The 16,052-nt window shown below is 34.5% G+C and overlaps 1 protein-coding gene across 3 annotated transcripts in view; it reads right to left on the reverse strand.

The window, feature by feature from the left end:
- TANK (TRAF family member-associated NFKB activator) overlaps positions 1-16,052 on the reverse strand; it is a 106,229-nt gene that overhangs the window by 22,837 nt on the left and 67,340 nt on the right. For all 3 annotated transcript variants that reach the window (XM_011947107.1, XM_011947106.1, XM_011947105.1), the window contains exons 3-4: positions 10,679-10,787; positions 9,464-9,582 (exon numbers count right to left, since the gene is read on the reverse strand). In XM_011947107.1, the coding sequence (XP_011802497.1) occupies positions 9,464-9,582; positions 10,679-10,787 (228 nt within the window). The remainder of the gene's footprint in view (positions 1-9,463; positions 9,583-10,678; positions 10,788-16,052) is intronic.

Below are 16,052 nucleotides of genomic sequence, written 5' to 3' on the forward strand. Positions count from 1 at the left end.
ATGCCATTTTTGCTTGAAAGAATGACTGACACACAAGCTATGGTTATTCAGACATTTTCTCAAAACCAAATGAAGTTAGCCTGTCATGTTAAGGAAAGCAACTGACAAGATTTGTTGCCAATGATAAAATTTGAGCTTCCAAGTGAAAATTAAAATTTTGGAAAACCTGTACCTGTCATAGTAAGCTTGACAGATGCCCAATACTTAAAAGATTTTTCTGATGTGATCAGTGATGATGTTAAATGTGATTTTAAAATATTATATAATAGGTCAACATTTGCAAGATCTACACAACTTAGTGAACCAATATTTTCCAAATGATTCATGATGTAACAATCACACATTAGTAAAAGACATATTCAAAGTACAAGATAGACCAACAGCTTTTAATGTAAAGTTCACTGATACGGTTTCAGATTCCATACTGCAGCTAACATTTTAAGACACTACCAAATTTTAGTGCAGTATCAAAGACTATCCACAATTGCTAAAAAGGCTATTAAAATACTCTTCCCCTTTTCAACTACAATATCTATTTTAAGGCTAAATTTTCATCATATAATTCAACCAAAAAAAAAAATCACAGCAGATTGAATGTAGAAGTATTTCATAACACTGAAAAAAAAAATACCTTCAAAACAGATTTAGAGAATTTTTTTTTTTTTTTTTGAGACAGAGTCTCACTCTTGCCCAGGCTGTGATCTTGGCTCATGCAACCTCCACCTCCTGGGTTCAAGCGATTCAACGGCCTCAGCCTCCAGAGTAGCTGGGATTACAGGCACCCACCATCATGCCTGGCTAATTTTTCTGTTCTTAGTAGAGACAGGGTCATTACATTGGCCAGGCTGGTCTCAAACTCCTGACCTCAAGTGATCCACCCACCTTGGCCTTCCAAAGTGTTGGGATTATAGGCGTAAGCCACTGCGCCCAGTCAGATTTTGACAACTTTCAGGATGACGGGTTATAATAAGGTAAACTAGATGGTTTGTGGGTGCTATAGTTTGGATATTTCTTGCCTCCAAATCTGATTTTGAAATTTGATCCCCAATGTTGGAGGTGGCCTAATGAGAGGGGTCTGGGTCATGGGGGCAGATCCCTCATGAATAGAGAAATCCTGGGGGCTGTGGGGGTAAGGATAGCAGGTGAGTTCTTACTCTTTTAGCTCCTGAGAAAACTGGTTGTTAAAAAGAATCTGTCACCTCCCTTCTCTCTCTTGCTTCCTTTCTCACCATGGGATCTCTGCAATGCTGGCCCCTCTTTGCCTTCTGCCATGAGTGGAAGCAGCCTGTGGCCCCTGCCAGATGCAGATGTCCAATCTTGAACTTTTACAGATATCAGAATCATGAGCCAAATAAACCTTTTTTCTTTATAAATCACCCAGCCTCAGGTATTCCTTTATAGCAACACAGACTATGATGGAGGTGGACAGGGGGCTATTCCTTACCTATCGAGGTTGAGAGAACAGCCTTTCATGTCTTGGCCAAGAGAAATTAGGGCTGGATAGACTCTGTTGATTCTATTGTGTGTGCTTTGAAGATGAGTTTTAAATAAAGGGAAGTGTGAAAAAAAGGATGAGAAGGGGAAATAAGGAGAGAAAAGCCATACTAGAGACATTCAAATTTGCTTCTAAGTTAGGAAAGATAATTTAGAAGGTTGACATATCACTTCTTATTTTCTTTTCTTCCTCAAAATTATTTCCAGTATTTTAACAAAAGCAAAAACTGTAAGATGATGTACTTAATTCAAAAACACAAACCCAGAGCAGGAACGAGTTAGGAAGAATTAATAATTTAGATTTGGAAACAAAGTTTCTGCAATAGAAAATTTCAATGTAATTATTAAAACGTTTTGGATATCAATATTTTTTTCTTAAGAGTTTGTGTATTGGCCAGCCACAGTGGCACACACCTGTAATCCCATCACTATAGGAGTCCGAGGCGGGTGGATCATTTGAGATCAGGAGTTTGGGACTAGCCTGGTCAACATAGTGAAACCCCGTCTCTACTAAAAATACAAAAATTAGCCAGGTGTGGTGGTGCATGCTTGTAATCCCAGCTATTCGGGAGGCTGAGGTAGGAGATTCGCTTGAACCTAGGAGGCGGAGGTTGCAGTGAGCCAAGATGGCACCACTGCACTCCGGTCTGGGTGCCAGGGTGAGACCCTGTCTCAAAAAAAAAAAAAACAGTTTGTGTAGTATGACACTTTGGAGAAAACTGAACTTTAATGAATAGATTGGTTGAGGATAGTTGTTTTCCTTTCTAATTGATATTCTACCAGGAAGTCTATAAAAGAGGCTGGTCTCCAAAGAGGAGTAATATGGAAGCATTAGATATAAAAATAGGGTATATATAATGCAGTTTCTAGAAAGAAAACCAGGAGAAGCAGTATATTTGCTCTGGATTGTAAGGTAAGGATTACCTGAGGTACTACACACAAACACGTTTTTCTCCAATTCTCTAAGCCCCAGCCTACATTGGCCTGTGCCATTGTACAGTGTGCATAATCACCATTTCTGTATGATAAAAGATGGAAAGAAAAGATTAAACATTAAAGGAATTCAGGGGCAAATTTTTAAAAAGTTGAGTAACAAACTAATGCAGTTAAATTTATTTCAAGTTCCTCTCTTAGAAGAGGTGCTATGTGTTTAGATGATGTAAATGAGATGTGACTTTTCCACAGAAATCACTTAGTAGTTAAATATGCTGACTAACGGCCTAATTTTTAGCTTTTGTTCAAATGATGAAAAACATGCTTATCATTTACCTATAAACCATTTTAAAGCTTTTACTTACTTGGACAATATATAGCAACTTAACAAACAAATGTGGTTTAAGAGAGTTGCAACAGAAAGTGTTTGGAGTGTTGAGAGAAGCTATAGGGGCCCAAAACTCAGATGATCCCTAAGTGGGCACTGCCCTTGAAGTCCAGTGTACATAAGATATAAACAGTATAAGGATGGGGATGCCATCTAAGACCTAGACCTGTGAGATTAGGATTTTATTAGCTACAGAAGATCAGAAAGCAGAACAGAGTTCAAGTTCATGTACTGCCTGCCAAAACTGCTATACATAATTGAAGGAGCAGACCATGCGTAAATGCCACTCACTAAAGGACTGTCTATGGAATAAACTAAGAAAAAGGTAGCAAGCACTTTCTCCTCTGTAGCCACGATTATGTCACCTAAAAATGGTTATGGTAAATGAAATGGCTCATTCAAAACCTTCAGTTTTAGCTTTCGCTTTCAGTTTACATAATGTTCTCCCAAGTGACCTAGAATAATTCTGGCTCTTGTCTAAAAATTATCCTTTTTCCATCAAAATCTTGTAGAAAATTTAACTTTACTTATCTATGCACACATAACCAAGATAAAGGCCAAGTAAGAACTGGTCTTCTTTTCTGTACTGGAACCTAAATTGTGGGCCCTTGATCAAGCCCTTAAGCTGAGAATTTTAATTTTTAAATTAAATTAAGGCCCTATATGTTTTATCAGTGCCATAAAATTACAGTTAGAATTTCTTTTTTTTTTTTTTTTTCAGACAGAGTTTCGCTTGTCACCTAGGCTGGAGTGCGCGATCTCAGCTCACTGTAACCTCCGCCTCCCGGGTTCAAGCAATTCTCCTGCTTTGGCCTCCCAAGTGGCTGGAATTACAGGTGCCTGCCACCACGCCCGGCTAATTTTTGTAGTTTTAGTAGAGACTGGGTTTCATTTTGTTATATAATTAGGACTTTACATTATTTTATAATGCTTGCTAATTGCTGTAGGTCTCCAAATCATCATTTCCTCAACCAGACTATAGCTCCTTAAAGGGGATAGATGTTATCTATAACTTACAATACTATTGCTGTTTTGTGTTTTGTTTTTTGTATTTCTGTTAATAACCAGCAAGGCTTGGCAAATAGGAGTTCAATAACTACTTCTTGTGTAAGTGACTGACAAATGACTTTTTAGACAACGGCTTTCTTGAAACATGTCAGAGCTTCTATATTTACTTGCAATTGTCCAGTACAGCACATCTTACTGCTTGCAATTGCCAGCTCCACAGCTATATCACTGTTTATACTATTCTAAACCTAAAACATCTTTCTTGTTCCTCAAAGCTACCATATCTGCTGATCTAATCACAATGATAGCTATATTTGAAATCTGCAAACTGTTTAACTGACATCTTTCAGTAACAACTGCGCTCGTCATATACTTGAGTTTTTAACTCAGATGAAAAATAAAGACATGTATAAAGAATAAATTAGAAATATATAGACATGAGAACACATAAACTCTATTTAATTAGTGAACTCATACCATGTTTACTTCATATTTTGGATCCTAGAATCTGAAATAACTTTTCAACATTCAATAATGTTAATTACTAAATCAAGACTTTAAGCCGGAAGACAGGGAAAACATCTCTTTGCTCTCCAGTGGTTGGCAGTGTTAAGTATACATCATGAATTCACAATTATTGGATAAATGATGAAAAGTAATTTACCAATATCACCAAATTTTTTGTCTTCTATATTATTGCTTTCTACATATTTTCTTGCATCAAACCACCGAGAATTTTGTATAATTCTCCACAGGAACAAAAAGTGGCATAGAAAGATGAGGGCAAACAATTTCTGTCAAAACCTAGACACTCAAGATAGTATTTAGTTTGGCAACCAAACTATCTTGCAGAAGCAAATTACAAAAATCTCATTTCTGAGATTTTAAAAGTGACACAGTACATTACAATCCTGGTTTTTACAAAAGTGAATTAAACTGATAATTTATAGTTTTGTATTTTTATAGAATACCTTTATATTTGTTACACAAATACAAAACTTGTTATTTAAATAGTAACTGCTAACATGGACATAAGTTACTATGTCTGACAATGGTGTTCTGTAAACAAGAGATGAATAGCCTTTGTCAAGAATAATTGTGTGCATTTTTGTTATCTGATTTCCTATCTGCATTTTCAGTTTTTAACATTATAAAAAAGAATCAGTAATATGCAACAATTTCTTAGTTCTCTAAGCATTGCTATTATTATCCTCTGGAAAATATATTCATATTAGAATTTTTGAAATTGTTCTTAAGATGATAGGCTATGATATTTTTTCCCTTTAAGATTAATAATCACATGATTCAGGAAGTTAAATTCACTATTAAGAGAATATGAAGTTCCCTTACCTTTCATCAATATTTGTTGTAAGGTAAATTAAATTAAGTATCAGTCTCCTTGTCTCTTGATCTTTCACATCCTCTCCTGTACACCACAAACAATCTACAATACCTGTGTTGCTTTTAAAATATATCTATGAAACTTTGATACTCATCCCTTCAAGGGGTGCAACTTAATTTCTTGCCCCACTACTTAGTGACTTGCTTCTAATGAACAAAATTAAGTGGAAGTGAAGGAATGTGACTTTGAGACTAAGTCACAGAGAGCACATTTCTCTCTCTCAGATCCCTTACTTCGAGTGAAGTTACTGTCAGTTTGGGTAGACAGGCTCATGTGGAAAGGTCTCTGGCCAACAGTCATGTGAGTGACCCATCTTGGAAGTGGATCCTTCAACCAATTAAGCCTTCGGATGACTGCAGTCCTCGTCCACATCCTGACTTCAACGTAAGAGACCCTGAGTCAGGGTCACCCAGGTAAGTCACTCCAGAATTTCTGACCCACAGAAACTCAGATACATTTGTTGTTTTAAGCCCTAAGTTTTGGGGTAAGTCTGGAATAATATGAGAGATAATACAAAAGACTGTGCAAATTACTGTGTGTACAAAAGACAAAACTAAGGTTTTCCATTAAACTGAGTATTTCCTTCCCCACTGTCTCAAGCAGAGCACTAAGGGTCATCTAATGATAGAGGCTTTGTCTTTACCTCTTTCTGTCCCTTTAGAAGTCAAAGGATATTTGCATGCTTTTTGTGTAGGAATAACATGAATAGAGATTGAACTATAAATTTCATGTCTCTTAAGTAAAATTTTCTAAAAGGGCCTCTTTCCCCTTCAAATATCCCTCTTTCCTCTACTTCATGTCTCTTTTTCCAAGGCAGCCAGAATGGCTATTTGCTAAAACGTCCACCTTTCCCTTCTCAAACATCCTGACAAAACAAAGTCCTAAACAAAACAAATAGTCTAAAGAAAACAAATTCTCAAACCACCCACCAAACAGAAGGAGGAAAGGACTGTGGGTGGCTCGTAGTGGCTTCCTTCTGTTACTGGTTCAAAGCGTTTCTATTAACTTACTAATTCATTATAGAAGCTAGGCCAACTGACTGGGAATGTGATTTCTAGAAACAGATTAGTTTTGCAGAAGACCAATAATATTAAAGTATACTAAAAACAGAATAAAAAAGAATCATACCATCACCTTAACCATTTCTCTATAATGCCTTCTAGTTCTCAACCACGTGGGTGCATACTCTTATAAAACTGCAACCAACCAACATGGATTTTTTCCATTGTGGAAGAAGCTTGAATATAGCTACATATTCAGAGTTCTTTAGGAAAAGTTTCACCCATATTAGCTAAAGGTGAATCATAACTCACCAAGTATAGACCAACACATAGGCCAGTGGAACATATTTTAATTTTCACTGCTTGATGGGCCAGTATTTTTTCTAACATAGGCCTAATTTTTTACACTAAACATACAGACAACTCTCAAATATTCAATAAATCTAATATATCCATTCTTTTAGAATATATTTTCTCTTTTCTTTAATCCCTTATACGTTTAGTGCTCATTAGCACTTTGGCTAGAGATATATAAAAGAAGAGGAAGCTGAAATACAAGACAGTTAATTTTAATTTTTATTAAATGGTTACAAAGAAAATTGAGTTGATGAGCTATTCAAAGTATAAAAATGTGTCTATAACATAAATCTTTCCCCTATTAGTAAAGATAATTAAGAGAACTCACTGAAGTTAGATTTATTCCTTACTTGGAGCCTTTCCTCTTACCATCTGCCCAAAAATATAGTTACAATTGATGTAATATTATTAATTCTTTGCACACAGACTATCTCTGAAATGATTTCTGTTACTTAAACTTAATTTCATCCCAGGTATCCAGATATATATTTCACAGATAAAATAATTAGCCTACAGAATTTAAACAAATATAATTTTTAAAGAGATTTCTGTTGAAGGTCTGCTTTTGATACTTATTGACTGAAAATAAACTCTAAAACTTTCATAAATAACAAATTATCCAAATTAAAAAAAAACTATTAATATATCTTAGAGCTTTTCACATCATCCCTTTTGTTCTAACCAAAGTTTTATTTTCAAAACTACCTTCTACATAGTTTAAACTGGAGATGTCCTATTACTTTCAAAGGAATGCTATAAATTATTATTAAATTTGTGGTAAAGTAATGGCATTTGGAAGACACTGAAACAGGAAGATTAGAAATATTATTTATTTAAGCACTAAATTTATGTCAGTATAGTAATTCTACAATTTTATAATGTACTACAATAGGCCTAGTAACAAAATTGTATTCCAAAAAGTCAGAATCATTGTTTCTCAATTTCCTCTTTTGCAAAATAAACCTAGTATATTTCAATGCCATGGTTTCAGTGTTTATCAGCATTTTTAGATACATGAAAAATCGAATGGGGATGAAGAAAACTGAATGACTCAAAGAATGGTTTCAAATAAAAATATATGTAAATAACGGGTACCAAAATAACTTCTTACTGTAAAACTTTTATTTATAAAAAAAAGCTCTCGAAATTGGATTTCTCAGATTTGATGTTAAATAATAAGATAGTCTTAGTTATGCAATCAGTAACTGAATAACCCTGACAAAGTGAAAATCTCCTACTTTATTTAGAAGGAAAGAAATAAATACAGCACTCTTGATTTAATTGTTGTTGTTGATGTTAAGAAACCTGATTTGCTAAGAGTTCTTATTTTATTCAAAATATGTATCATCCCACTAAAAGCCAACTCATCTCATTAAAGATACCCTTTTCAAACTTACAAAATTTTAATGACTTATGAAAACATGGAGAACAATATAATATACATATATACTACCAAGTTAACAAGTGTTAACACTTTGCATACCTGCTTAGCTCTCTTCTATTAAACAAAAAAAAAAGTTGCAGATATAACTGCTGAAGCCCTCATTATTCCTTTCTCAGATATCACAGTCTCTTTTCTCCCCAATTCTGGAAGTGATCATTTTTCTAAAGAAGATGTGTGCCCTTCCTGTCCAGGTTTTTATACTTTTATTACATATTCGCGTTTCCGCAAACATTAACGTTATGTTTTAAAAACTACATAAAGTATCCTAATTAGCCAAGCGTGGCAGCATGTGCCTGTAGAATTGCTTGAACCTGGGAGGCGGAGGTTGCAGTGAGCAGAGATCATGCCACTGCACCCCAGCCTGGGTGACAGAGCAAGACTTCATCTTCAAAAAAACAAAAACAAAACAAAATAAAACCAACAACAACAAACTATATAAAGTATTCCCATTTTATCATTTTGTAATTTCCATCTTTACTCAACATTGCTACTGAAATTTAGGCAAATTAATATATATTTAGTATATTTTGATTTTTCTAAAGAGTTTCTAAAAATCAACTATTCTGTTATGGGTGGATATTTAGGTTGTTTCTAACCCATGGCATGAACGTCCTTGTATATGTCTCCTTGCGGATATGTATTATTTCTTTCTGTATTACTTCAATAAAGTTTTGCTTAAGCTAGTTGGGTGGATTTGTTTTTTTTAAACTAAGCACAGACAATTGAAGAAAATTGTTTTTTTTAAACTAAGCACAGACAATTGAAGAAAAAGCTAGAAAGCTATTTTCTAATCTGTCTTATTATTTATCTGATTTTAATCTTTTATTTATTTATATACACACACACCCACCCACATATATGTACATATGTATGTGGATGTGGCTTTTAATTAATTATTTAGAGACAGGGTCTCACTCTGTTGCCCAAGCTGGAATGCAGTGTCATGATCATGGGTCACTGTAGCAGCCTTGATCTCTCAGGCCCAAGCAATCCTCCCACCTCGGCCTACAGTAGCTGGGACTACAGGCATGTGCCATCCTGAGTGGCTAATTTTTAAATTTTTTATAGAGATAGGGGTCCCCCTATGTGGCCCAGGCTGGTCTCAAACTGTTGAGCTCAAGTGAGCCTCCCTCTTTCACCTCCCAAAGTGTTTGAATTACAGGAGTGAGTCACTGTGCCCAGTCCTATTTCTTTGTTAAATCTTTTCTTTGTTGAAATGCTTGTGATGTAGAAAAAAGGTTAGTAGGAAATATAAAACCTTAGCCTTTATTTTACTTGAAAATAGTTCTTCTATTCAGAAATATTTAAGTCACATATTTATATATATGGAACTTCTGTTTGGAATTCCCGTGGTAGATCACTTCAGAAAAATAAAATGAGGAAGCTATGTTACACATCAGCATTTGAATGTTGCTTTCTGCAGAAGCAATGTCTACCTTTGGTAGTTTTTCCTTTGCTATTCCTGAAATCATTTTATTATGTGGCTGATCAACAGTCAAATTGTTCTTCCTTGTTTCACTGTCTTCAAGCAGAGGAACACAGCCATAACTGCCATCTGCAAGACAAAAACCTCTTGGATATTAGCAGAAAACCCTTATTTTTGGTACCACCTGAAAAAGCAAAAATAATACAAACTCAAAACCGTAAAGAGAATAGATTTTAAGGTAGGAGTTTTAGAAAATTCTTTAGGTAACAGTTACTTTGACAAGTTGTTCATTTACATTTTTTCCTTCCCACTAAACATACAAAACCCCTGCTCTCCAAAAGTCAGCAGTATGTAAAATATACAGAATTTAGAAAACTAGAAATATGCTCTTTGCCCCTGTCAGCAACAATTCAACTTTTATATAAGTCGGATTTTCAGGTATGCATTTCTTATTTAAGATAATTATTTGTATTATGACTCCATGCTTATCATAGGAAAATTAGAAAATACAGACAGCCAAAAAGAGTAAAAAGTAAATGCTACCTAAATTTTTATCACCTGTGAATTATTCCAGTTAATACTTCTTTTCCTAAACATAAAAATTCACACAAGAATCACCTTTTTCTGCATAAATGAAACTTATTTACATATCCTGCTTTGTTCATTTTGCTATATATCATCAACATATTCTTACAAGTTAATACCTATTATCACTTTTCTTGGCTACATAGCTATTCATATAGATCACTGTAACTACTGAATATTTGTTTCTAGCTTTCCATGATTAGAAATTATACTGTAATACACATCCTTGCATATATATTTTTGAGTACCTGAACAAATGTTTTCTCATGATATAGTCTTAGGACTTGAGTTTTTGGTTCAAAAGGCATAGATGTTTTCAAAAGCTTTTGCTGCTATTTACTGGCAAATTGCTTTTTAGAAAGTTTTATAAACTTTGAGGTTCACCATATAGTATAGTATAGTATAGTATAGTATAGTATAGTATAGTATAGTATAGTATAGTATAGTATAGTATAGGTGAAAGTCCACTTTCCCATATCCTGCAAGTGTTCATTTAAATAAATGTAACATATAACTGTACCACAGTTATAATATCAAAACTATGGAGAAACAACGAAGGAATACAACAGAAGAACTCAACTTACACCTTTCTTTTCACCAAGAGGTTCTAGAAATACATAAAAAATTAACATGCACATACCTTGAGCAGAATTCACAAGAAGTAACTGTGATTTTAGCTTGTCAATAATAGTTTGTTGAAGGGACAGCTGTTCCTGTTGTTCACGTATTCTCTGCTCATAGTTCTCAGTCTGCTGACATAAAAACCAGTTAGCGTGATATTTACTGACAGACATGAACACATTATTTACCATCCATTAATAATATAAATAGATATGAGTTGCCCAGATTGTCATTTTGCAGGTATTGTGACTTATGAGATACAAACTGGCTCCAGGAATGTACTTGTAATTGTTACAAACATCAGTGATTAAAGACACTTAAAGCACCATAAAAGTTTTAAAGATTATCTTATTTGGCCGGGTGCGGTGGCTCACGCCTGTAGTCCCAGCTTTTGGGAGGCCGAGGCAGGTGGATCATGAGGTCAGGAGATCGAGACCATCCTAGCTAACACGGTAAAACCACGTCTCTACTAAAAATACAAAAAAAATTAGCCAGGCATGGTGGTGGGCGCCTGTAGTCCCAGCTACTTGGGGGGCTGAGGCAGGAGAATGGCATGAACCTGGGAGGTGGAGCTTGCAGTGAGCCGAGATTGCACCACTGTACTCCAGCCTGGTAGACTGAGCAAGACTCCGTCTCAGGAAAAAAAAAAAAAAAAAAAGATTATCTTATTTAAACACATATCAGTCAAGGATTCAATCAACGATTTCCTGATCCTTCAGTAAGGATCAAAACTGTAATTTAGCATTTATTCCTTAATGAAAAGAAAAGCACAAATGAAACAACAAATACTAAAGTGATTTTTTAAAAATACACACTAACTTAAAAAACTAAGATTTTGTGTCTTTCAAATAAACACACTTCCAAATTTATTTTTAGGACACTAAGGAATTGTTGATAAAAATCAAAGGGACAAATATAAATTATAAAATTATAATGACCAGAAACTTCTCTGCTAAGTTTTAAGAAATTAAGAGAACACCATGGTTGACCTTTGGTGTCTATCTTAAATGCCATAGTTTCCCTTATATTGTTAATCCATTCATTTTGCTATTTTATTGCAATGACTGTGAAAATAAAGCAATGAAATAAGACACAAGTTTGTACTGAGGAATACAGATGCTGCAAACCTTCAAGCAAATTTGAAACTGTTGTATCACAATTACCAAATTAGTACAGTCTTAAAAACGTATCACCAAACAGTAACAGAGAACTTTTTTTTTTTAACCAACTTCTATCCCTGGAGGGATAAATAATGTCTAAGTTGCAAATTCCCTAAAATATAAAATGAAAATGAAGTTCTAATAATCTCAGAATGATATTCAGTAGATACTATTTGACTTTAAACTGATTCTTAAAGTTCAAAATTAGTGAAGCTCTATTATTTTCAGAGACTAATAAACTTAAAAATTTTAATAAATTACACAGCTGTTCATCGATTAGCAAATATAAATTAGCTTAAGAAATTAAAGCTTGGGAGGCTGAGGCGGGCGGATCACGAGGTCAGGAGATCGAGACCATCCTGGTTAACACAGTGAAACCCTGTCTCCACTAAAAACACAAAAAATTGGCCAGGTGTGGCGGCAGGCGCCTGTAGTCCCAGCTACTCGGGAGGCTGAGGCAGGAGAATGGTGTGAACCTGAGAGGCAGCACTTGCAGTGAAACGAGTTCGCGCCATTGCACTCCAGCCTGAGCAACAGAGTGAGACTCCGTCTCAAAAAAAAAGAAACGAAAGCTAAATACATTTTCCCAAATAAAAGGTGAACTTTTATAAGTAATACCGTTTAAATATGAATAACTGACAAAGCTGATAAGCAACCCATGTGGTGCACTGTCTTTGCACACTGCCTAAAGGCAGTCTTACATAGTTTCACATTCCCCATAGAATTCATATAGATTAAGTAACTTATACATAGGAGATGTTCAGTATATGTTCACTGAAAAATTAAAAAAGGAAATACGGATTCCAACTACATTTTATTATTGTGAACAGAAGAATGAATCATGTGGGTCTACCTGAAGTGTATGTCCAATGAATATGTCTCAGAAATGATCACTGATACCCAAGTCTGGTCTAGGGCCTGGCTTCCCAGGATAAGACATCTTATTTCTGTATAAATTCACACCCAACCCCCTAGAAACAGTGTCGTAAGCTGACTGAATGAAGGACCCAAAAATCTACAGCAAATTCTAAATATTGATTGACTTGGGCTACACAGCACCACCAGGGCTGAAGAATCAGCAAACAAGTTAGAGTCTTCTCTATATATTTCTGCATTAATTAAAGCTTTCTCCAAGAACTCAAAGTTCTTCACAAATATCAATCAATAAGTACCTATTTTTTCACTTTATCTTGATAGGTATATACATTATACAGTCCAGATATTAAGTAACCAGTCCAAAAAACTTAGCAAGTTAGAGACAGGTCCAGAATAAATGTCTATGTTATTCAAGTCTCCATGTCTTTTTCTCCCAACTTAATGAAGAAACCATATATTTTCTTTTGAAACCAACTCAGAAAGCTTCTGCCAGTTAATTTTTATCTTCTATTCTCTGGTTTAAAAAACATATTTTAGCACATCTGCATATAAGATAGTATAATAAATAATCCTGAAAATGTATTCAATAGCTAGGAAAAATTAATGAGTCAATGGCTATTTCAAGTTGAAGTTTTCACTACTTCTTAAGCTACTTAATAAAGTATTACAAAGGTTGAGCAAAGTCTACAATAATTTTAAAAACCAACACTCTGGAAGTATGAGGGGAAATAGAACAGCAAGAGCCCATGTTTTCCTCCTACACTTTTCATATACTTACATTTAGCAGTTATAATGTTCTAGTCTAATTGTCTAATGTCTAATTTCCCTCTAGATTTAACTTCTCAAGGGTAGAGAGTATTTCCTCCTGATACCTCCAGAGTATTACAGAGTGCCTGGCACATATTGGGATGCTCGGTAAATATTAGTTGAATAAACAAACTAATTAAATTGTTAAAGAAATATCACAGTTAAGCATCCCATGCTGCTGCTCTGCCTCTAGAGTAGTCATTCTTTTATTCCTTTACTTTCTTAATAAACTTACTTTCACTTAAAAAAAACAAAAAAGAAATATCAGAAGAACAGATATGCTTTCAGAAATGATCTGGAGGAATGGAGGAATGCCTTTGCTTATATTTCTCTAAGGGAAACAGTAAAAACAGAAACAAGGTCAGTAGGGAAATACAACAAAGGGATATTAAGTTTGAGAAAATGGATGCAAAAGATGGGTAATGTTTGAAGATTTTTTTTTGGAAAAAAAGGGAAGCTTATATCATTAGAAAAAAGGTAGTAATTTGAGAAAATGTATATTCAGAAAAGAGTATAAAGATTTTGACCACAGACTATCAGACGGAAAGTCCAAAAGGAAATATTACATCAAACTGGGAAACAACCAGTAGAATTTGGTTTATTTGCTGTTTGGAAACTAAACGAAACTAGTCTTTTTTTTTTTTCCTTTTATTAAATGCTTTTGTTCACAGAACATATCTGCCTAAACTTAAAACCTGAAAAGTCCTTTTACAAAGTCAGATTATTGCTGTACTGTCATAGTATTTTTTTTAAATACAATTACAAAGCAAGTACATTCTAGCACTATCAAAGACCCCACAAAACAGAAAACTCACTAACAACCACATTGAAAATGTACAACAGCAATGTCTTGTCAACACTTCTGTACAGAGCACAGACATGACAGCTAAAACAGACAGAAGAGAAGATGCTTTTGACAGCCAGTGTGTGTAATGATTCTTTGAGTCAGATGGCAGCAACAAGTTACCAACTAGGAGATCTACATGACAACTAACCATCCATCTGTATCAAACACCATCTGGCCAAGATGACTCTGGCTTCTGTGTATTTGACACTCCTTCCAGTTTCAAAGACTAGCAAAACAAGTGGTCTACCAGCATCTAAATAGGTAAACAGGTACTTAGGTACTTGTGCTATAAGGTATTTTGTTTTTCATTTTATTTTATTTATTACGATATTATTTATATAGAGACAGGGTCTTGCTATGTTGCCCAGGCTGTTCTCAAACTCCTGGGCTCAAGTGATCCTCCCACCTTGGCCTCCCAAAGTGCTGGGATTATAGACATGAGCCACCCTGCCTGGCCCATAAGGTTAACTTTGTATTCTTTCTTAGTGTTCAAAAGTAAAACTTAAAACACTGGTGATCAAATATAGCACACATCCTAAATTTATTAAAAATGGTTGCCCATATTCTGGATTATGATAAGCAAAAAAAAAAGTTTATTTTACAAATTACCCTTTTATCCAGGCAAAATTTCAATATTTCCTCTTCAAAACTAAGGCAGCATATTTCCTATAATTTTGTGTAGATACCTGTTTAAGTTTTTGTGAGTATCATAAATATTAAAATAGAGTTCCATAAATTGAATTTTTTCCTATTGCTGGTATTGAACATTTTTCTTTTTTTTGTATTTTCCAAGGCACTTATTTCTTACCTAGGGAAAAAAAAGTTTAAGTGCCCTTAAGTCATCTATAATACTCTAAGTCAAACATTTCTTCTCCTCCTAAATAACTAATTTCAATATTCTAAAAAATATCACTGCTTTCCTCCAATGATTTATTAAGAAATTTAATAAATGTTGAGTGGATTGAAAAAAAAATGAAATAGTCCCAATTTTAAAACTTTTCAAATTATTCCAAGGTTAACAAAGAGAATGAAAGATTTACAGAAGAATTTGCATGGCTACCACAAATGCTCTCCATAGGAAGCTCCACAGTTCATGAAGGAAGATAATTAAATATTAATTATCCTAATACATAGCACTTTAGATAGAAACTAATTTATTTAGACACAATCTAATTAAAATATATCTTGAAATTTTGGTAGGCTAAGAATCAACTTCAATTTTGAGTTTTCTTTAAAAAGTATGAGATCAAATGGGATCAGCAACCCAGAGATCCTGGCTTACACAGGTCTTTCTTCAATCGTTTTCTGCCTACTAGGTTATAAGCCCTGTACGTTCCCATCCTCCAGTACCAAGACTTATCTAGAAGATCTGCAACTTGACAGATCAGATTTCCAATCTAATTACCTACTTTTAGGTGACAGTGGTGCCACCAATTTCTCAGCGTGCCAAGTGGTAAACTGTGACAAACTATTTTTATTTTACAATCCTGTGTTTCGGTCCTGATTAATTTACTTGCCTCTTTGAGCCTTTGGTTTCTTCCTCTTTAAACAAAAATTACATTTACCTGAAGGATTGAAAGAGACAGAATATATAAAGTCTTTGTCTTGCAATATGTTCGTTGGAAATGTTAGTTCCTGTCTTTTAACAATGAGCAAGATATCTACATAATATCCAAAGCCGCGGCAGTGAGGCCAATGCAGAG

Source organism: Colobus angolensis, unplaced genomic scaffold (genome assembly GCF_000951035.1).
Source record: "Colobus angolensis palliatus isolate OR3802 unplaced genomic scaffold, Cang.pa_1.0 Scaffold259, whole genome shotgun sequence".
Lineage (NCBI taxonomy): Eukaryota > Metazoa > Chordata > Mammalia > Primates > Cercopithecidae > Colobus > Colobus angolensis.